The 18,224-nt window shown below is 58.1% G+C and overlaps 1 protein-coding gene across 49 annotated transcripts in view; it reads right to left on the reverse strand.

The window, feature by feature from the left end:
- The window catches only part of BIN1 (bridging integrator 1), a 59,713-nt gene that overhangs the window by 26,378 nt on the left and 15,111 nt on the right, over window positions 1-18,224 (reverse strand). For 35 of the 49 annotated variants that reach the window (XM_001136131.8, XM_003309227.7, XM_063790402.1 and 32 more), the window contains exon 2: window positions 2,339-2,419. In XM_001136131.8, coding sequence (XP_001136131.2) covers window positions 2,339-2,419 — 81 coding nt within the window. Of the gene's footprint in view, window positions 1-2,338; window positions 2,420-7,548; window positions 7,999-18,224 lie in introns of those variants that run through there. The other 14 variants (XM_063790406.1, XM_063790405.1, XM_063790400.1 and 11 more) reach the window with 4 other exon arrangements.

The following is an 18,224-nucleotide window of genomic DNA, read 5'->3' on the forward strand; positions in this document are numbered from 1 at the left end:
ACACCAATCAAATCCAGAACTGGCTGCCTTAGCCCCAGCCTTGAACAAGAGCTTAAAACCGCCACCCCAACTACCAGCCCTGGCCCCTGAAAAGCCAGCCACCCCACCAAACCCAAGCCCGGGGGCAGACAGAGGCCCAGCTCAGGACTGCTCCACACCCACAGCCCAGCAGCCACCTGGCAGCCTGCAGCACTGGCTATCTTTAGCCCTGGACTCTCTGCCCAACCCCTCTGTCCAAGGAGCAGTGAGTGACTGCTTGCCCAGAGTCAGAGACCCAGAGAGGATGACTCTGAGGGACAGTGAGGACAGCAACACTGGTTTCAGCCCTGGGGCCAGGCCACACAGAGTCTCAGCTCCCAACTGTGCTTCCCTCACTCTGCCAAAGCTCAGCCTGTTTTTTGTTTGTTTGTTTGTTTTGAGACTGGAGTCTTGCTCTGTAGCCCAGGCTGGAGTCCAGTGGCATGATCTCGGCCCACCGCAACCTCTGCCTCCCAGGTTCAAGAGATTCTTCTGCCCCAGCCTCCCGAGTAGCTAGGACTACAGGCACACACCACCACGCCTGGCTAATTTTTGTATTTTTAGTAGAGGCGGGGTTTCACCATATTGGCCAGGCTGGTCTCAAACTCCTGACCTCATGATCTGCCCGCCTTGGCCCCCCAAAGTGCTGGGATTACAGGCGTGAGCTACAGTGCCCGGCCAGCTCAGCCTGTTCTAAGGGGCCCCCACCACCTCCACCCGTAACCTGTCTCCCCAGCCTAGCCAGCTGCCCTCAGGACAAGGGATCAGCTCCAGAGAAGAAACTCGAGAGTGAACCAAAGGCCACAGAGCCTGGATTTCAATCCCCAACACCCACACCAGCTACATAGCCTTGGAAGATGTGCTTAACTTCTCTGAGCCTCAAGTGCCTCATCTGCAAAATGAGGAGAATATCAGCCCCATCTCAAGGATTGCATAGATGTCTGTCAAACACAGCAGCTCTGGCCCATGGCCACAGCAACTCCCTAAAGGGCCTTCAGAGCAACCCACAGCCTGATGAAGCCAGCTGAGTAGGGACATTCCCTGGGGCTTCCCAGAGATGGAATCAGAACCTAAGACCAGGTTTCTTGTTCAAGCCTCTATTCTGCAGGTGAGGAAACTGAGGCCCAAGAGGCTCTGGGAAGGAATTGCCCAGAGCCACAGAGGCAGTAGATATCCCTGCCACAGGGTCTACCTGGGCCTTGAAATTCCTCCCATAACTGGCCTAAAGGACAATCAGCCAAGGTGGCTCCCCAATCCCTGTCCAGGGAAGCCTGTCAGGCTGAGCCCCTCTGGCAAGCCAAGGCCGACTTGGCCCTGGGGCCTCTCCCCCTTGCTCCCAGCCCTCTCCCAGAATGCTCCCAGCCCTCCCAGCTGCTCCCAGCCCTCTCCCAGAATGCTCCCCAGCCCTTCCAGCTGCTCCCCAGCCCTCCCAGCTGCTCTGCAGCCCTCCCAGCTGCTCCCCAGCCCTGTCCCAGAATGCTCCCAGCCCTCCCAGCTGCTCCCAGCCCTCTCCCAGAATGCTCCCCGGCCCTGTCCCAGAATGCTCCCAGTTGTTCCCCGGCCCTCTCCCAGAATGCTCCCAGCCCTCCCAGCTGCCCCCAACCGCCCTCTCCCAGAATGCTCCCAGCCCTCCCAGTTGCTCCTGGTCCTGCCCCCGAATGCTCCCAGCTCTCCCAGCTGCTCCCCGGCCCTCTCCCAAATGCTCCCGGCCCTCTCCCAGCTACTCCCGGGCCTCCCAGCTGCTCCCGGTCCTCTCCCAGCTGCTCCCAGGCCCTCCCAGCTGCTCCCCAGCCCTCCCAGCTGCCCTCAGCCCTCTCTCAGAATGCTCCCAGGCCAACTGGAGATGGCTGCGGACGCCTCCCAACAGCCCAGCTTTGAGCCTGCCACACAGCCAGGCACACACCATGCTCAGCAGATGCCCAAATCAAATCCAGCCTGCTCCGCCCCCATGCTAACCGCTGCAGATGCCACTCTCCTGGCAAGAAGCTTCTATAGCTCCCACTTGCCCCTGACATGCAAAATTTCTCCAAGTCTGGCCACAATCTATTGCCTGCTCCTATCCCACCCTCCCCCTCCCCCTCCCCCAACTACCCTTTCTATGTCTCCTACCAAGGACCTAAAGCATACATACCCCAACCCTCTTCCTTCCCAGCATGCATTGCCAGTGCTCCCTCCTCTAGGAAGTCTTACATGATCTTGTCAGCCCACACTGATTACCCTCCTCCAAGCTCTCGTACTCCACAAATTCAGCTCGTGCCATTTTTCACCTGGCAGCCGCATTTTCACAAACTCCCTAAGGCCAAGGGCCACCCACACTCACCAGCTGCTTGTTGAAATTCTGGACGCACTGCTCAAACTGCTCATCCTTGGTCTCATCTGCCTTCCCCAGCTTCTGGAGAACCTGCCGAAGCCAAGAGAGAAGGGGAGAGTGTTACCTTGGAAAGGAGAGTGGTCAAACCAAGAGTGCTCAGTCACCAACAGCACAGACCAGGGGCTGGGAAGCCTCTAGCCAACATCACCCAGCCCAGGGTGCCCACCCAGGGCTGCAATCCCCCAGGGCATGGCTGGGTCCATCAGGTCTTCAGGCCTCCCCACCCTCTACCCAGGGCTCGACAATAGGCCAAAAATGGAGCTTAGGACAGGCTTGATGTAGTGACCACAGCCAGGAGGAGGGAGGCTTCAAAGATGGCAAGAAGGATCGGGCACCCTCCTAGCTGATCTCACACTGCACCCCTGGGTGCTCCGCCCCCACCCTGGAAGCTGAAAAGTGAGCCAAGCAGGGGAGGGGCCAAGCAGGAGCAGCCTCACTTCTCTGCATGACTCTATTCCCTGGGCCCAGGCCCATGAATGCCACAGGCAACAGCAGAGCAGGCCCTGAACCAGCAGGGGCCATCCCGGAACAAGGAGGGCAGCGAGGGGTGGCCAGGAGCTGCCAGGGGCCACGCAGAGTCTGCTTCTGATCTGACTGGGTTTTTAGATGTGACCTGCCCCAGGCACTCTGCTCTGCACAGCCCACACACACACACACACAACACACAAGGGCACACACATGAGCTCACAGTTCTGCTCCCAACCACGAGTCTCAGAGGTGGACTCCCCCTCAACCCCCCACGATGAGTGGCAGGGGGAGGTGAAGGATGGGTGGGCAAGGGCAGAGAAGCGGAGCCACACCAGGAGAGGGGAAAGCTCTAGGAAAGGAGGGCGCTGGCCAGGACCCTGAGAACATATGCTGACCACCATGCTCTCCCAGACTTCCCTCTCTGGGCCCTGCTCCTCCAATCCCAGAGCTCCACATGACAGAGACAGAGGTGGGAGCAGGGAGACAAAATACAGAGGCAAGGAGGGGTGGGGGGGGGGGCACGGTAGGAAAGAGCAGGAGAAGAAAAAGACAAAGAGCTGGGGCACAGAAAAGGGATGAGGAGTGCCAGATGGGTTTGCAGGAGAGCAGAGGGGAAGATCAGGGTGGCGGCGGGACACACCCGTCTGCAGCCCAAGAGGCACCTCCATCAGGGCGGCAGAAAGGCCAACACTGATGTCTCAGCAGAGGCCTCTCCCAGGCAGTGGGCAAGACCTCACAAGAATGAGAAGGAAACGGGGGTAGGGGATGGGAGTGGAAAGCAAAGGGAGAAAAAGGTGGGCCCAGGAGCGGTGGGGAGCCCCAGGAGCAAAGGGCCAGCCCAGCATCTGCCGAGGCCAGCAGGTCTGCAGACATCCCTCCCTTCCAAGACCTGGAGCCAGCCCACGCTGCCAGGAACATCAGCTTTGGGGCCCAGGGCCCAGGCCAGGGTCCTGGACCAAGGGATGCCTGGTACCAGGACACAGCCAGGACCCTTCCCACCCTGCCGGCCCTTGCAGGTCCTGTGCTGCCCTGCTGCACTTCCCCCCCGCCCGGCCCAGAAGCCTTGGCAAGGCCAGCTGCTCTTGGCCATCTCTCACCAAGCACCTGCTCTGTGCCTGGCCTTGGGCACCTTGGCTGGTACAGCAGAGAGGAATCAGATGTGGGTCTCTGTCCTGACATGGGGGAACACTTAAGGCTGTGGGACCCTGGGGGTAGAGATCTCTTCTAGCCTGGGCAGTCAGTGAGACTTCCTGGAGTGGGTGGCAGCTCAGACAGAGGGGAGAGGTTGCAACAAAGGTAAGGAGACCAGAAAGATGGAGCATCTTACTGGGGAGTTTTGAATTGCTCAAGGTGACTAGAGGTCACAGAGGATGGTGTGGGAAAGTGAGAGTGGCAGCAGGGGGCAGGTGGGCACTGGGAGGCAGCCACCGATGATGTTGTGCTACAGCGGTCGGGACACAGCCCCTTGGGCAACTGCAGCTGGATGCCAAGGGCTGACAAAGGGATGAGAGAAAAACCAAAACAAAACCCCCACATGAGCAAGAAAATGTACACTGCACAACTTGCAGGCTCCCCACTGCTGCCCCTCCCTGGCAGCCACATCCAGAAGGGACCCCTCAGAAAGTGGGCTGAGCTGGGGAGGTACCTCACCCGGCTCTGCAAAGAGCTTGGGTAGGTGACTCAGCCCCTCTGCTCAGGCACCCACCCCACAGCCCCACCCCCTCCAAAGAGAGGAATAGACCACCACATAGAAAAGAACTCCCAGAAGTCTACCAGAGCCACCAGAGAGAGCCAGAAGCTCTCAGAAACAGGGCAGGGACTGCCCAGCTCCCAAGGCAAGAGCACCAGGAAGGATGCCCCTTCCACGCCCTGCTCTCCCTCTCCCCAGGAAGACAGACACACTCAGCCAGCAAAAGGTCCCCAGTCTACCCCACCCACACTGGCCACCAGGGCTCCTGAGGTGTACAGAGACAGACACACACTCGACCCAGTTCCCAAACACTGCTGTGTGCTCTGCACAGACAGCTGGAGAACTGGGGAGATCTTCCAGCCTTGAGAACGAGACACCAGCCCAGGTGAGACTCCACACAGCAGTGAGAAGACCCTTGGGAAAAGGGACAGCTACTCTCTGAGCCTCAATCTACAAAATGAAGTGAACACTGGCACCCTCCTCAAGGATTACAAAGATCATGTCTATAAAGTGCAGAGCAGTACCTGGCCCATGATATTCAAGAAATGGCAAATCCCTAGAAGGCCTTCAGAGCAGCCTTCACACAGCTGGGGGATGGGCCTGACTGACACCGCCAGCCCTCACACCAGGTCCAGGCTGACGGCATCCCAAGATGTGAGACAGAAGTCACAGACGCGCACACTCTACCTGCACATGGCAAACTCCTATGCATCCTTCAAAACCTCACTCAGGTGATATCACTGTGAACTGTCCCTGATCTCTCCTTTCCTCAAAACACTCTGTACCACTTAGAGCTTTCCTCACTGCTATGTGATGTGCCTGTGTGCCTCACACCCTCACCCTGAAGGAACAGCTTGAGGTCAGGGACACTGTTCCAGTCGTCTCTGTGTCCCCGACACCCACACAGGGCTAAGCACAGGACAGACACACAAGATATTCTCAGCGGCTGCTGCTCATCTGAGCTGTGGGCTTTGAGGGCAGAGACATGACCCTAAACAAAACAACCCACCTCTCGGCCTCAGGCTCCTCCCAGGCAAAATGGAAGGGTAATGTACAGAAAGCCCTCAGCCCTGAGGGGTGACAGCAAGCCTGAGGCTGAGCCAGTCTCCCCACTCTGCGGGACCTCAGGCTGCTGAAGCTCTCAGTGCTCCAGTGGCCCCACCTTGGAAATGGGAGGAATAACAAGGCCACAGCATGGCCGAGGCCCAGGGAAGACCCATGGGCGAGGCTGGCCTTGGCCACATGCCATCCTCACTGCACCTACCCCCATTTCATCCATGAGGGAACGCAGGCAAGTGGCCTGGGGTCCCCATCCTCAAGGAGCTCCTGGTGTGGCTACCACAGGGAAAAACAATCTGGGCACCCCCTGCCCCAGAACAGGAGCTGGGACAAGGCCATGAGCCCTGGGACACAGATCTCCCACCCCATCCGTTCCACACTTGGTTAGTGGGGCCTCCCCTGTGCCGAGCTCACAGGCAGACCACTGAGGGACACAGGGGACTCCAGGTGTCCAGGAGGGGCTGGCCCAGCAGCGACTCAGGAAAGCTGGGCAGGACAGTTGTGCTGGGTTTTGAAGGATGAGCAGGAGTTGGGTGAGGAGGAGGGTCTGGCGGCACAGGCCAGGATTTGCACTCTGTCCAGGGTTACTGGGTGAGGACCCCTTAGACAATCAGTTCCACTTACACTCATCACACACTTATCACGCACACTCACTCTGTGATAAACAAAGGGGAGCCTTTGAAAACTTGGCGGCGGACGAGACACACAGAGGCCCAGGCAGCAGAGGCGGCCACAGAGCCAACAGTCCCAGGAGCTTTATCAGTGCCACACCCAATCACCTCCTATCAGAGCTTCCTCTCACCATGTCCTCAACCCAAGGCCAGATGTGAGTGGAGCTGAAGTGCCTTGGAGGGGACACCCCAGGGCAGGGCAGGGAGGGGGGGCAGGTGGCAGGAATGACAAAGTGTGAACCCGTGGCCAGCTCCAGAACCTCCTCCTGCAATCATCCACAGGGTTCAGCCTCGCTGGGCCTCGGCTGTGGAAGGAAACCGGCCCAAGGCTCCTCCCTAGAAAGGCTGGGTGGTTCACTGAGTTGACGCCATGCCTCCGGCACCAGGGTCCACAGGGGCTCAGTGGGAGCATCCCGTGGGCGGGTGCCCCTCTCCAGCCCTCCACCAAGGCCTTTGTCATGGCCCAGTGAGAGGGCAGAAGGCCCTGGCGTCAGCCGCTCCCTGTGGGTACAGAGAGTCCTGCCACCCTCCAACAGCCCCCGCATGGCAGGCAAGGCCCTGACCCACAGCATGAGTCATGGGGCACAGTCAGTGCACGGCCACCGAACCCAGAGGGAGGAAGGGGACCCAGGCCTGTCTTGTTTGAGCCAGGAGCAGCTCACCTCGTACAACACCCACCCACCATGCACGCACTTCAAGTCACCAGGGCCGCCTCCTCAGAAGGGAAGTGTCCTTATCTCCATGTGACAGATGGCAGGTGAGCACAAACAAATCAGGACACAGCCTGACACCGTCCAGTCAGGAGGGGCCGGGAGCTCTAGCCGCCACAGTGAGGAGGGCCGAGTCTTCGGGCTCACCCGGCTGGGCCCCAGCAGCCCCTCCTGGGGTCTCTGATCCCTCCCTCGGCCCCAGAGACCAGTGGGCCCGCTGCACTTGCGGGACACACACCCACAGTCTGAATGGCATGGCCCAGGGCAGGGATAAGCACTTCCCAAGGCCATCAGAAGGACCAGCCCAGGGGCCCAGGAGGGAAGCCTAAGGAAGGAGGGGTGAGGGCCGCGTTCCCAGTCACTCTGGTCCTGGCCAGGGCCAGGCAGAAAGCTAGGGGCTCCTCCACCAGCCAGCGGCACCCCTCGTCCCCGCAGTGGCAGCAGAGTTCCCAACACCCCACCCCCCCACACACATGGAAGGGGGGCCTCATCCAGCAAATCTCCCTCCCAGGCACCCACCACCCAGCTGCTGAGACCCCAGAAAACGCATAAGGCCCTCACCTTCCGCATCATCTCCTCCCCACCTGCCTGCACAGGAAGGGCGGGCTGAGAAGTGAGCCCTGTCTCGCCCCTTCCTCCCAGCAGAGCCTGCGGTCGGGGGCCACGGAGACAGGATGCACACCCTCGTGCCCCAGCGTTCTCACACCGAGGCTCCCCAGGCAGGCAGACGCAGACAGAGGACAGGCGGGCGGGCAGGGGGAAGGCCACTGTCAGACACCCGGCCAGGCTTTCTCTGGGCCCAGTCCCAAGGGAGACACCCCAAGAGGCGAAAGGGAGGAGGGCCCCTAGAACAGGACAAAGGCGAGACTTCTCCCCACCCCCGCCCCCCACCTCTGCGTCCAGCCTCGCTCACTGACTCCCGGGGGCTGTCCCTCTGTCAATCTTTCCTTGCCCCTCCTCCTCCGTCGTCTCCCACACACAGCTCGGGTCAGCCAAGCTGGGGAGCTGTGGCTGATGACACAGGGCTGGCCTCGGGGATCTTTCCGCCCTCATGCTCCAGGGGCCCCTGCAGGGGAGACAGAGGGCAGGATGGCCAGCTGAAGGCCTCCGTGGTCACAAGCTCTGAGGCCTTGCAGGCACTCAGCTGGGGATACCAGGGACATCGCAGGACAAGTCTGCACCGAGACCGGGGTTGGCGTGGGCAGGCCATGGTGGGCACCCAGGCAGGGGAAGGGGTACAAGGCCCTCTGCCTCCCCTCTCCTGCCCCGAGATGCTGCCTGCTGTCTGACACATCAGGCTGGGGTGGCAGTGGTGAAAGGGGTACAAGGGGAGTCTTAAACCCCCAGGGGCAGAGGGAGCCAGTCTGAGGACAGTCCTGCAGATCCCATAGTCACCTAGTTCCCCAGCACACAACCCCTCCTCCAAGCCCATCTCTCAAATGCGAGCTGTCCCTGCAACCAGACACACAGGACCCCCTCTCCCGGCTGCTGCTCACACCTCCCCATCCCCACTCCGACAGTGGAGCCACCTAAGCCTGCTCCCCACCTCTGGGTGGAGAGTCTCGGTGGCCTCCAACAATCTAGGTGCCATGCAGGAGGCCACAGCAGCCCTGACAAGAGAGCAGAGGGAGGAAAAGAGGTTCTAAGCCCACCACTCACCTCCACATTTCATGTGGCCCTCTCACCTCCTTATTTTCAAAGTATAAACCTCAAAGAAACTGGAAAGGATACTACAGGGACTATCATCTACCCTTCACCCAGATTCACCAATCAACTGTTACCACTTGGCCACACTCATTTGCTTTTTTCTTTTTTTTTTTTTCTTTTTTTTTGCTTTTCTCTTTTCTTGCTATGTCGTCCAAGCTAGAGTACACGGCGCAATCATGGCTCACAGTAGCCTAGACTTTCTGAGCTTAAACGATCCGCCCACCTCAGCGTCCCGAGTAGCTGGGACTACAGGCCACTGCACCTAGCTAGTATTTTTACTTTTTGTAGAGACAGGGCCTCACTATGTTGCCCAGGTTTGTCTGGAACTCCTAGCCTCAGGTGATCCTCCCACCTCAGCACCCCCAAAGTGCTGGGATTGCAGGTACAAGCCACCGTGCCCAGTCACTTTTCTCTATATATAAACCGTTCCTGCATTTGTATGTTTGCCCAGCCAACAGAAGGTAAGCAGCAGAAGGGTCACTGGGATGACCTTCGCTCCACAATACTTCACCCCTAAATACTCCAACAGATTTCCTAAGAACAAGAACATGCTCCAAAATGCCCATGATACCATAAGCACCCCCAATACATCCAAAATGTATTTTAAAATACCATCTACCACATGGTCCGCATTCAAATATCCTTGGGTGCCCCCCAAATGCCCTTTATGTCTGGGTCTAGGATCCAACTGTGGTTCACATATTGCTTCTGATTGTCAGGTCTCTTGTTCCTTTAGTCCAGAATATTCCCCGTATGCCTATTTATCAATGTTATCCATTTTTTTTCTTTCATGATACTGGTATCTTTTTAAGAGTGCAAACCAATCACTTGGAGAATGCCCCACACTCTGGATCCATCTGATTGTTTCCTTGTGAGGAAGTTCAGGTTAAAGGCTGCTTTGGCAAGAGTCCTGCAGAGGGAGGCTGAGCCTTCCCACCGCACCACAGCTGTGTTAGGCTTGACCGCCGGGTCTGAGTCGTGTTTGCCAGATCTCTTGGAAAGGAAGGTCACTTTTCTCTTAGTCATCTGCAGGGCAATCACGGTCACTGTGGCAAGGCAAAAAGTTGTTGAAATTTTTGCACAGTGCCTTTACTATCCATCATTCTTTGCTATTCAGTGTGAGGTCTGTGGGCAGCTGCATCACAGTCTTCCAAGAGCCTGGAGGAGAAAAAAAACTGCAGACCTGCTGAACCAGAGTGTTCCCTTTAACAAGTCCCCCTGGCGCACCGTATGCGCAGTGAAGTCTGAGAAGCACTGCAATAGCATCTTGGCTGGAACCCGCTGTTACCCAATCTCCTCCACGTGACCCGGCATTCCACAAACACGAGCCTCCCCTGGTCTTGCCTTTGCGAGGAGGGTGGTGAGGATATCGTGAGTCCTTCGTTTTGCGTTCGTGATTCATTTTGATGCTCAAACATCCCAAGTGCGACCAGTGGGAGGTTTCGGACACATCCTCATTCATCTGCAGGCGCTTCCTTACTTTCTGGCACTAGCAGATTCTCCAGGCTCAGCCTGCACTGTCCCTGCCCCAGCCCTGGCATCAGCCATTTCTCCAAGGAACCCTGATTTCCTTCGGTGGAGAGGCATGCTCATTGCTCTTAGGCATTTCAGCGTTCCATCATGCTCAGAGCCGCAGATTATTACCCCTGCTTTAGAGATAAGAAAGGAAAGGCTGCGGCACTGAAGGATTTGGCTCTGCAGCGAAGAAGCGACCGAGCTCAGATTCTGTGGCTTTGTGGTGGTGGTGAACAAGCATCATCACTCAGGTCTGTCTGCTTCAAGAAGTGAGAAAGGAGACAGACCCATGGCCTAGCAGCTGCCCTCTGAGTCCATTGCAGTGTTCCTTAGGAGGCCACACTGACTGTGGGCTGTGGCACCTGCCCCAGGCTGGTGACTGCACAAGGGGCAGCTTCCTGGTCTCATCCAGCCCAGGGAAACTCTCTTCCTCCTCAGAACCCAGTGAAGTCACAGGTACAGAGGCGTCTTCAGAGCAGCAGTGCTTAACCCAGAAGCTAGCAGTCTCCTGGTGACGATTGAAGCCTTGTTCTCCCTCCGTCCCCCTCCCCGCCCCACCCCAGAGCTGCTGCTTCACCCTCAGGTTGGGAGGGGAGGGCACCCAGACCTGCAGCCAAGGACAGAGGGGCTAGAATGAGGGTCCCAGACTCCTTGGGAAAGCTACGGGCAGCTGGGCCCCTTGCAGCAGCCCCAGCTGTGGCTGCAAAGGGGAAAAGTGGCCTAGGTTCCTGCTGGAGAGCAGAGCCCAGGGGCACTGGGAAGTGAGTCCCAGGAAGCAAGCCCAGAACACACAGCACACTTCTTAGCGGCTAGCCACCCTTCAGGCTATGCCTTCCAACTTCTCAAAGGCACAATGACTTTAAAGATAAGTGCATTCCATCCGGAGGCAAGAACACTCCCCAGCCCTCAGGGCCCCACACAGCAGCACAAGCTTGGCCATGTACATGCAGCAAGCACCTCCAGTGTGAGATGACGCCCACACACGCTCACACACACCCTCCCTGGCAGAGCCACCTGTTCATGGCCCTCCTGGGCACAGTAGGAAAGTGGAGGAACCACGAAGAAGCCACAGAGACAAGCAAGAGGCAGAGGGAGGCCCGGGGAGAGCCTATAATGAGGAAGGAGCCCGAAAGAAAACCAGAGATGGGGAAACCAAGAGCGAGCCCAGGGCGGCAAGACGCACCCCCAGCAGGAAGGGCCCAGCACCTCTGGGGGAATGGGGTCCTCCCCCTCAGCTCACACCCTCAGGGCTGCTCCGAAAGGGGGAGCTGAGCCAGGCCTCAGCCCCCTTCCCTAGCTCCTCTGTGCCCCCATACCTGGGGCCCCCATGTCCCCTGGGCTGGATATGAGGTGGTGGCAGGAGGGGCTGGCTCTAGGGACAGGCATCTGTCAACCTGCCCTCCCTCAAGGGAGATGCTGCCAGCTCAGCTCTCACTTCAGAGGGGACTCCCTCCCCATCAAATTCCTTCCCTATGGAGCCCAGTTGAGGCCCCCACATGTGCCCCTCTAGGTAAGCTCCACAAAGCTCACAGTGCAAAGCATGACCACCAGGTAATCTCTCCTCCAAGGACTCACCTTGGGGGACACACCACCCTTGAACCCCCTCCCATTGGGTTCATATCCCTAGGCCACCCTGAGGTGATGATCGTTGGTCCTATTTTACAGATGAAGAAATCGAGGGTCAGGGCGGTCACTCAGCTAATGAGCACTAGAGCCAGGATGCCACACCTGATCAGTTCCAAAGCCCAGACTCAACTTTTGACTCCCAAACTGGGGCACACAGACACTGAGGGGAGCGGGCGTGTGTCTGGAGCTTGCTGAAGAAGATTCACACTCCATCTTGCTTTGATCCAAAGATCGAACTGGTAAAGAAAACACTTTTGTGACATAACCAACATAGACAGCTTGTGGATTAGAACGCAAAGCTGACAAAGATTTTCACGATGAAATACAAAACCGGGAAGACATTCCTCCCAGGAAGGCCTGGCCTCGCCCCCACATGGTAATCCATCTTTTTTTCTTTTTTTTTTTTTTTTTAAGACAGAATCTCGCTCTGTTGCCCAGGCTGGAGTGCAGTGGTGCAATCTCGGCTCACCGCAATCTCTGCCTCCCCGGTTCAAGCAATTCCCCTGCCTCAGCCTCCAGAGTCGCTGGGACTACAGGCGCACGTCACCACGCCTGGCTAATTTTTGAATTTTTAGTAGAGATGGGATTTCACCATGCTGGCCAGGCTGGTTTCGAACCCCTGACCTCGTGATCCACCCGCCTCGACCTCCCAAAGTGCTAGGATTACAGGCATGAGCCACCGCGTCCAGACAGTGATCCGTCTTTTTAACAAGTCCATGACCCCCAGGAAGCTCCTGGCCTCACCCCCACATGGCGATCCGCCTTTTTAACAAGCCCCCATGCTCCGTCCCCTGACACCAGTCCACAAAGACTCATCACACTTTTCCGTGGTCCCCTGCTCAGAAAGGCTGACTGAGGAAGCTGCCTGGCCTCTCTTGGGAGGCCATCACTCTAAAATAATGATCTCCTTCCTCTTTTTGGTGATTTTCCCTTTCCTTTGTGAAATACTGGTGAGAGCAAAAAGTGGTGTTGGGTTTCCTCCTTTACATCCTTAACTGACAATAAAAACTTGACCAACTACGTCAGCCCCACCACAATGCTTTGCTGGTTAAAAACGAAAACACAGAGAGCCCTCCCAGCCCGGCCGGCCCCTGGAGGTCCTGTCTGCATCAGAGCTGGCAGCCCAGCCCCGCCCCTGAGAAAGAAGGGGGAGGGGAAGGGAAGTTGCAGGGTCTCCTCCTCCACACTCATCTCTGCAGCTGGAAGGGAAGGCTCCCGCCCCAGAGAACGAGTGTCCAGTTGACTCCAGGCCAGGAAGGCCCCCTCCCCGTCCTCTCTCTCATCCCTCCCAGGGTGCCTGAAATTCCAGCGGGTTCTGTAGATAAGCCTATGGCCTGCAGCCAGGGTGGTGCCACGTGGACCCCAGAGGAAGCCAGGGTGGGCTGAGGTGGCCTGGGGAGCCTCGAGCAGAGCACACAGCGTGAGTGGAGGCAGCAGGGGCCAGAGTCAGGCTGGGAGGGGGCTGGGGTGAGCACTCTCAGAGTGGCCGGCGGGGCTGGACCAGCCAAGGGCAGTGCGGGACGGACGGCAGAGCAGGAACCGCTCATCCAAAGGCCACATGTGCTCCAAATCCTGGCAGGGGAGGGAGGCGCTTCACAGTGAGGAAACCGAGAGTTCCATGTCAGTAAGCAATGAGCTAGAATCCGCACGCGGCCCACCGCTACCAAGCCCATGGATTTTATCAGCCACCCCACCAACTTCCACCCAGGAGGGCTGGAGGACCCCCTGGATCATGACTGGCTCCCCTCCCCTCGGGACCATCCCCCAAGCTGAGTCTATTCTTAGCCATCAGCAGAACCAGGTGTCCACCAGCAAACAGAGGAGTTTCTAGAAGGGCTACGCCCACCCAGACCATCATCAAGCGCCCAGCCAGCTGCCCAGGCCTCACCCTCCAGCTTCTTCCCCACCCAGCCAGCACTTAGTGGAAGAAAGGAACCTTCCACCAGACCCACCACTGTGAAGAGTCCCCACCCCGGCTCTGGGACGTGGCCTCTCGGCTGTAGGGCCTGGTGGCTGTGGTGGTCACACTGTGGGTGAGCTGGCCAGACGCAGGAGGGATCTTCTCATAACTCAGTTCCTTGAGAGGGGTGCCAAGAGCAGGACAGGCACAGAATCAGAGCCTCCCCTGCCAACTCCCACCCAAAAACGAAGGTGGCTTCCTCTTCTGCACTATCACCTCACAACAGGCATTTGGAGACTCAGCAACATGCCCTGGTGGCAGTGTGCCTGGCCATGCTCTACGGGAAGCCAAGCAAGGTCTCTGCCCTGGAGGAGCCAGCGCTCTAGGAGGGAGGCAATGTTGAAAGGTGCTGTGAGCCTCCGAACAAAAATGCAGCAGGGGGACGGGTGCGGTGGCTCACACCTGTAATCCCAGCACTTTGGGAGGCTGAGGGCGGCAAATCACCTAAGGTCAGGAGTTCCAGACCAGCCTGGGCAACATAGTGAGATCCCACCCCTACCAAAAATAGTTTTTAATTAGCTGAGTGTGATGGTGTGCACCTATAGTCCTAGCTACTGGGGAGGCTAGGGCAGGAGGATGGCTTGAGTTCAGGAGTTCAAAAAATGCAGTGATCCAGGACCGCACCACTGCACTCCAGCCAGGGCGACAGAGCAAGACCGTATCTCTTAAAAAAAGAGAGACACTGAAGGGCTGGGGGTGAGGGGAGAGGGCGGCTACTCTTAGGAAGGAACTCAGGGAAGTGACAGCTGAGCAGAGACCTGATGAAGGAGCAAGACACCAGGCCGGGAAGGAAGAAGAAGGTAGAACTCACTGGACAGAGAACTCAGTGAGTGCAAAGGCCCTGAGGTGGACGGGGGGGATGCCACAGGACAGCAAGGCCGGCGTGGCTGAGAGTGGCAGGGGGCAGGGAGGACCAGGAGGCCCTGAAACACCAGGTGCCAGGCTTCATGCTGAGCCCTTGGGCATGATTCCATAGCCTCATGGTGGACCCCTCCATAACCTCATGAAGGAAATACTATTATATTCTCACTTTGCAGGTGAGGAAACTGAGGCACTGCCTTAACAACTCCCCAGGGTCACGCAGCCAGGCCCAAGATCCCAACCCCAGGCCTGGGTCCATCGGTGAGGAGCTTTAACCACTGCACATGCGGCCTCGGCCCCCAGGACCACAGAGGCCCCTGGAAGACTCTGGCCCTTAAAACCCAGCATGGAACGTGGAACCCTGCAAAGCTCTGAGCCAAGACTTGATTTTGCAGCCTGCAAAGCTCCCAGGCTGGCGCGTGTACACACTTCAGGAGCGCAGTGGGGCAGGGTGCCTGTTCAGAAGCTGACTGCACTGACCCAGGTGGGAGGCAAGGGGACTCTGTGATCTGAGCTACTAGAGGGAAGGGGTGGTCATCACCTGAGATGGGGACACGTGTTGGGGTAACAGCTGGGGGTCACAGTGAGTTTGCATTGCCCAGAGATGTCCAGGAGGAAGGTGCGGACACAATGGCCAGGAACCCTGGGGTGGACTGGACACACCCCACCGTCAGGTTTCTATCACACCCCGGCCCCACCCACCTGCCCCTCAGTGCCTCCCACTGCCCACTCTGGATGACCAGCTCAGGGCATCTAGTCTGGGCAGCTGGCCAGGAACCCCTTCTGGTAGGAGACACTGCTGGGGCAGAAGGTGCTGGGAGCAGGCCCAGGCTGTGCAGCCCTGGGCAAGTAAGCTCACCTCCCTGACCTACTGGGTCTCATCACTTAGAGCCAAGAACTCCCTCAAGGGTGTTTAAAGGTGAAGTATGATCATGTAGGTAAGAGGGCCCAGCAGAGCCGCTGGCACTGGATTCCCCCCTGCTCCCCCCACCCAGGGCTGAAAGTTCCTGCAGTCTTTCCACCCTAGTCCCCAACGCCCTACTCCCCCAACCCCCAGCCCACATAAGCCTGCCCCGCACCTGCCGCCCAGTGCACCTGCTGCCCAGTGCACCGGCTCCTGCGGCTCACAGTCCACTGCAGGATGGCCAGTTCCTTGGAACAGCATATACCAACCACCCCCCTTCCTCTCTCCAATCAAGCTCCCCTCTGCAGCCTCCTTGCCTGCAGCTCTGCAAGGACCCTGCAAGCCACCCCATTACGCTGGGCCCCTTTGGGAAAAGGGTAAACCGACAAAAGGCCCCACGGAAATCAACCAAACAGCTGAAGACAGTGGCCATCGCAGCAAGGCTAGCCTGGTGCAACCCGCTGTGGCCACATGAGGAGCCCTGATGGGCCTTGCTACTACTCCACATCCCAGTGCCACCCCCGCAGGCAGGCAGCAAGGGCATGGCCGCGGGGCATCAGTGACACAGGGCGACCCTCCACCACTTCAGTTGTGCTGGGTGGGGCTCGCTGAGGACAGCCTGTCTCCACAGGCACGCACCCCACCCTTGGCCCCAGCCCTCCGCCCATCTGTCCCTCCACACAAGTGTGGGTGCTATTCTCAGCCCAGCTCCAGGACACTGGCCATAAACACACGGTGGAATCTGCTTCTCCAGCCCACCCGCCTCCCACCCTCATCACCTGCTTCCTGAGCTCAGTGGGGGAACAGCCTGTGCTGGGAGGAGCAGAGCACCAGCCCAGCCCCAGCCAGGGCACAGCTGTGGGTGGGGGGCGGTGACAGCTCCCCAGCAGCCAGGGCAGGGGAGGGGGAAGGTCTGGCCAGCACCCACCTGCCTTGGGGCCAAGTGAAGGTCTGAGCTGGGTGGGAGGGCAACCAGCCACGGGTCGCCACACACTCCCACAGTCTTCATTAGGAAACTCTGCCTCCCTAGCAATGCCAGGCTATGCTGGCCCTTCACATCACCTCCTCCAGGCAGCCTTCCCCGACTCCACCCCAGGCACAGGAGCTGACTTGTTCTTCTGGATGCCTTCAGGTTCTTACACGTCTGTTCCTGTCTGAGAAGCTCAACCTATACATGCAACCAGGCTATTCATTCCTTAATCAAAGTCCTCGGTTTCTATATCCATGACACTGGAACTAGTAAATGGTGCCTACGGGAGGTATGTGTTTATCTCAAACACATCATTGGTATTACTTCAAACAGTATTGTTGTCATTTCTGCTATTCAAAGGAGTGAATGCCCAGAGTCAGCTTTAGATAGCGCCCACCCAGAAGTGCCCACTGAGGCACCAACAGGCACCCCACGCAGCACAGTACTGAGGAGGCTGCCCTCACCTCAGCCCCGGGGCATTCTCAGGCCTTCCTCTACCCAGTGCTGTTCTAGGGGCTTCCCTGCCTCACCCTGGCCTGTCCAGCATGCCCTGCCCCTCCACACAAGTGTGAGTGCTGTTCTCAGCCACAGGGGCTCCCCATCTTTGCAGATGCAGAAACAAAAGCCAAGGCTGGCAGGTTCTGAGTCCCAGAGAAGAGGAGAATGGACCTACTTCGAGTCCAAGGCTGATTCCACTGTATTTGGTCCCAGAAGTAGGAAATCAAGGCTGGAGGAAAGTTGGGAAGGAACCAGAAGGAGACGAGGTGTTTGATCAACAGGTATTCAGATCAAGAATAAGGGTTGGCTGACCGGGCCTGGTGGTTCATGCCTATAATCCCAGCACTTTGGGAGGCCAAGGTGGGAGGATTGCTTGAGGCCAGGAGCTCAAGACCAGCCTGGGCAACGTAAGGAGACCCCATTTCTACAAAAAAAAAATTTTTTTTTTAATTAGCCAGGTGTGGTGGCATACACCTGTGGTCCCAGATACCCGGGAGGCTGAAGCAGGAGAATCGCTTGAGCCCAGGAGTTGGAGGCTGCAGCAAGCTATGATTGTGCCATTACACTCAGCCTGGGTAACAGAGCAAGACCCTGTCTCAGAAAAACAACAAAAGAATAGGGGCTGGTGGGTGGGGGGAATGGAACGGAGAGCCAGAGGGGACAAGAACATGCGGAGGGAGTCACGTGGCTACCCCGCCCTACCCCATGGCCCCTACCTTTGGCCCTGCCCCCAGCCTTGCCCCTTCCCCAGGCTCTTGGCCCAGCTCTCCGCCTGGCCCCTACCCCACATACCACCCTCCACCACACCCCTACACGCACCCCTACCCCCTGTCCCTGCCCCTGCCCCAGGCCCTGGCAGGTGGAATGAATGTTCAGGGGAGCAGAGGGGCTCCGGGCTTCCTCCCCCTAACCCTGCCCGTCCTGTGCTGTGTGGTAAGGAGGAGTGGAATGACATAAATGTGAAGGGCTAGAGGGACATGGATGTGGGGGACAAATGCACTGCCCCTCCCCACCCGATTAAGGATGTCAGCACACAGTGGGACAGAAGTGGACATAGCCCAGCCCCACCCTAATGGGCTGTGTGACTTCAGCAGGTGCCATCCCTCCCTGGGCATAATCCAGGTCCCACTAACCTTAGAGGGAGGTAACAGGAGCAACAGGGCCCAGAGAGGCTGACCGCTGCTCAGCTGGCTGCC

Source organism: Pan troglodytes, chromosome 13 (assembly GCF_028858775.2).
Source record: "Pan troglodytes isolate AG18354 chromosome 13, NHGRI_mPanTro3-v2.0_pri, whole genome shotgun sequence".
In the NCBI taxonomy this organism is placed as follows: Eukaryota; Metazoa; Chordata; class Mammalia; order Primates; family Hominidae; genus Pan; species Pan troglodytes.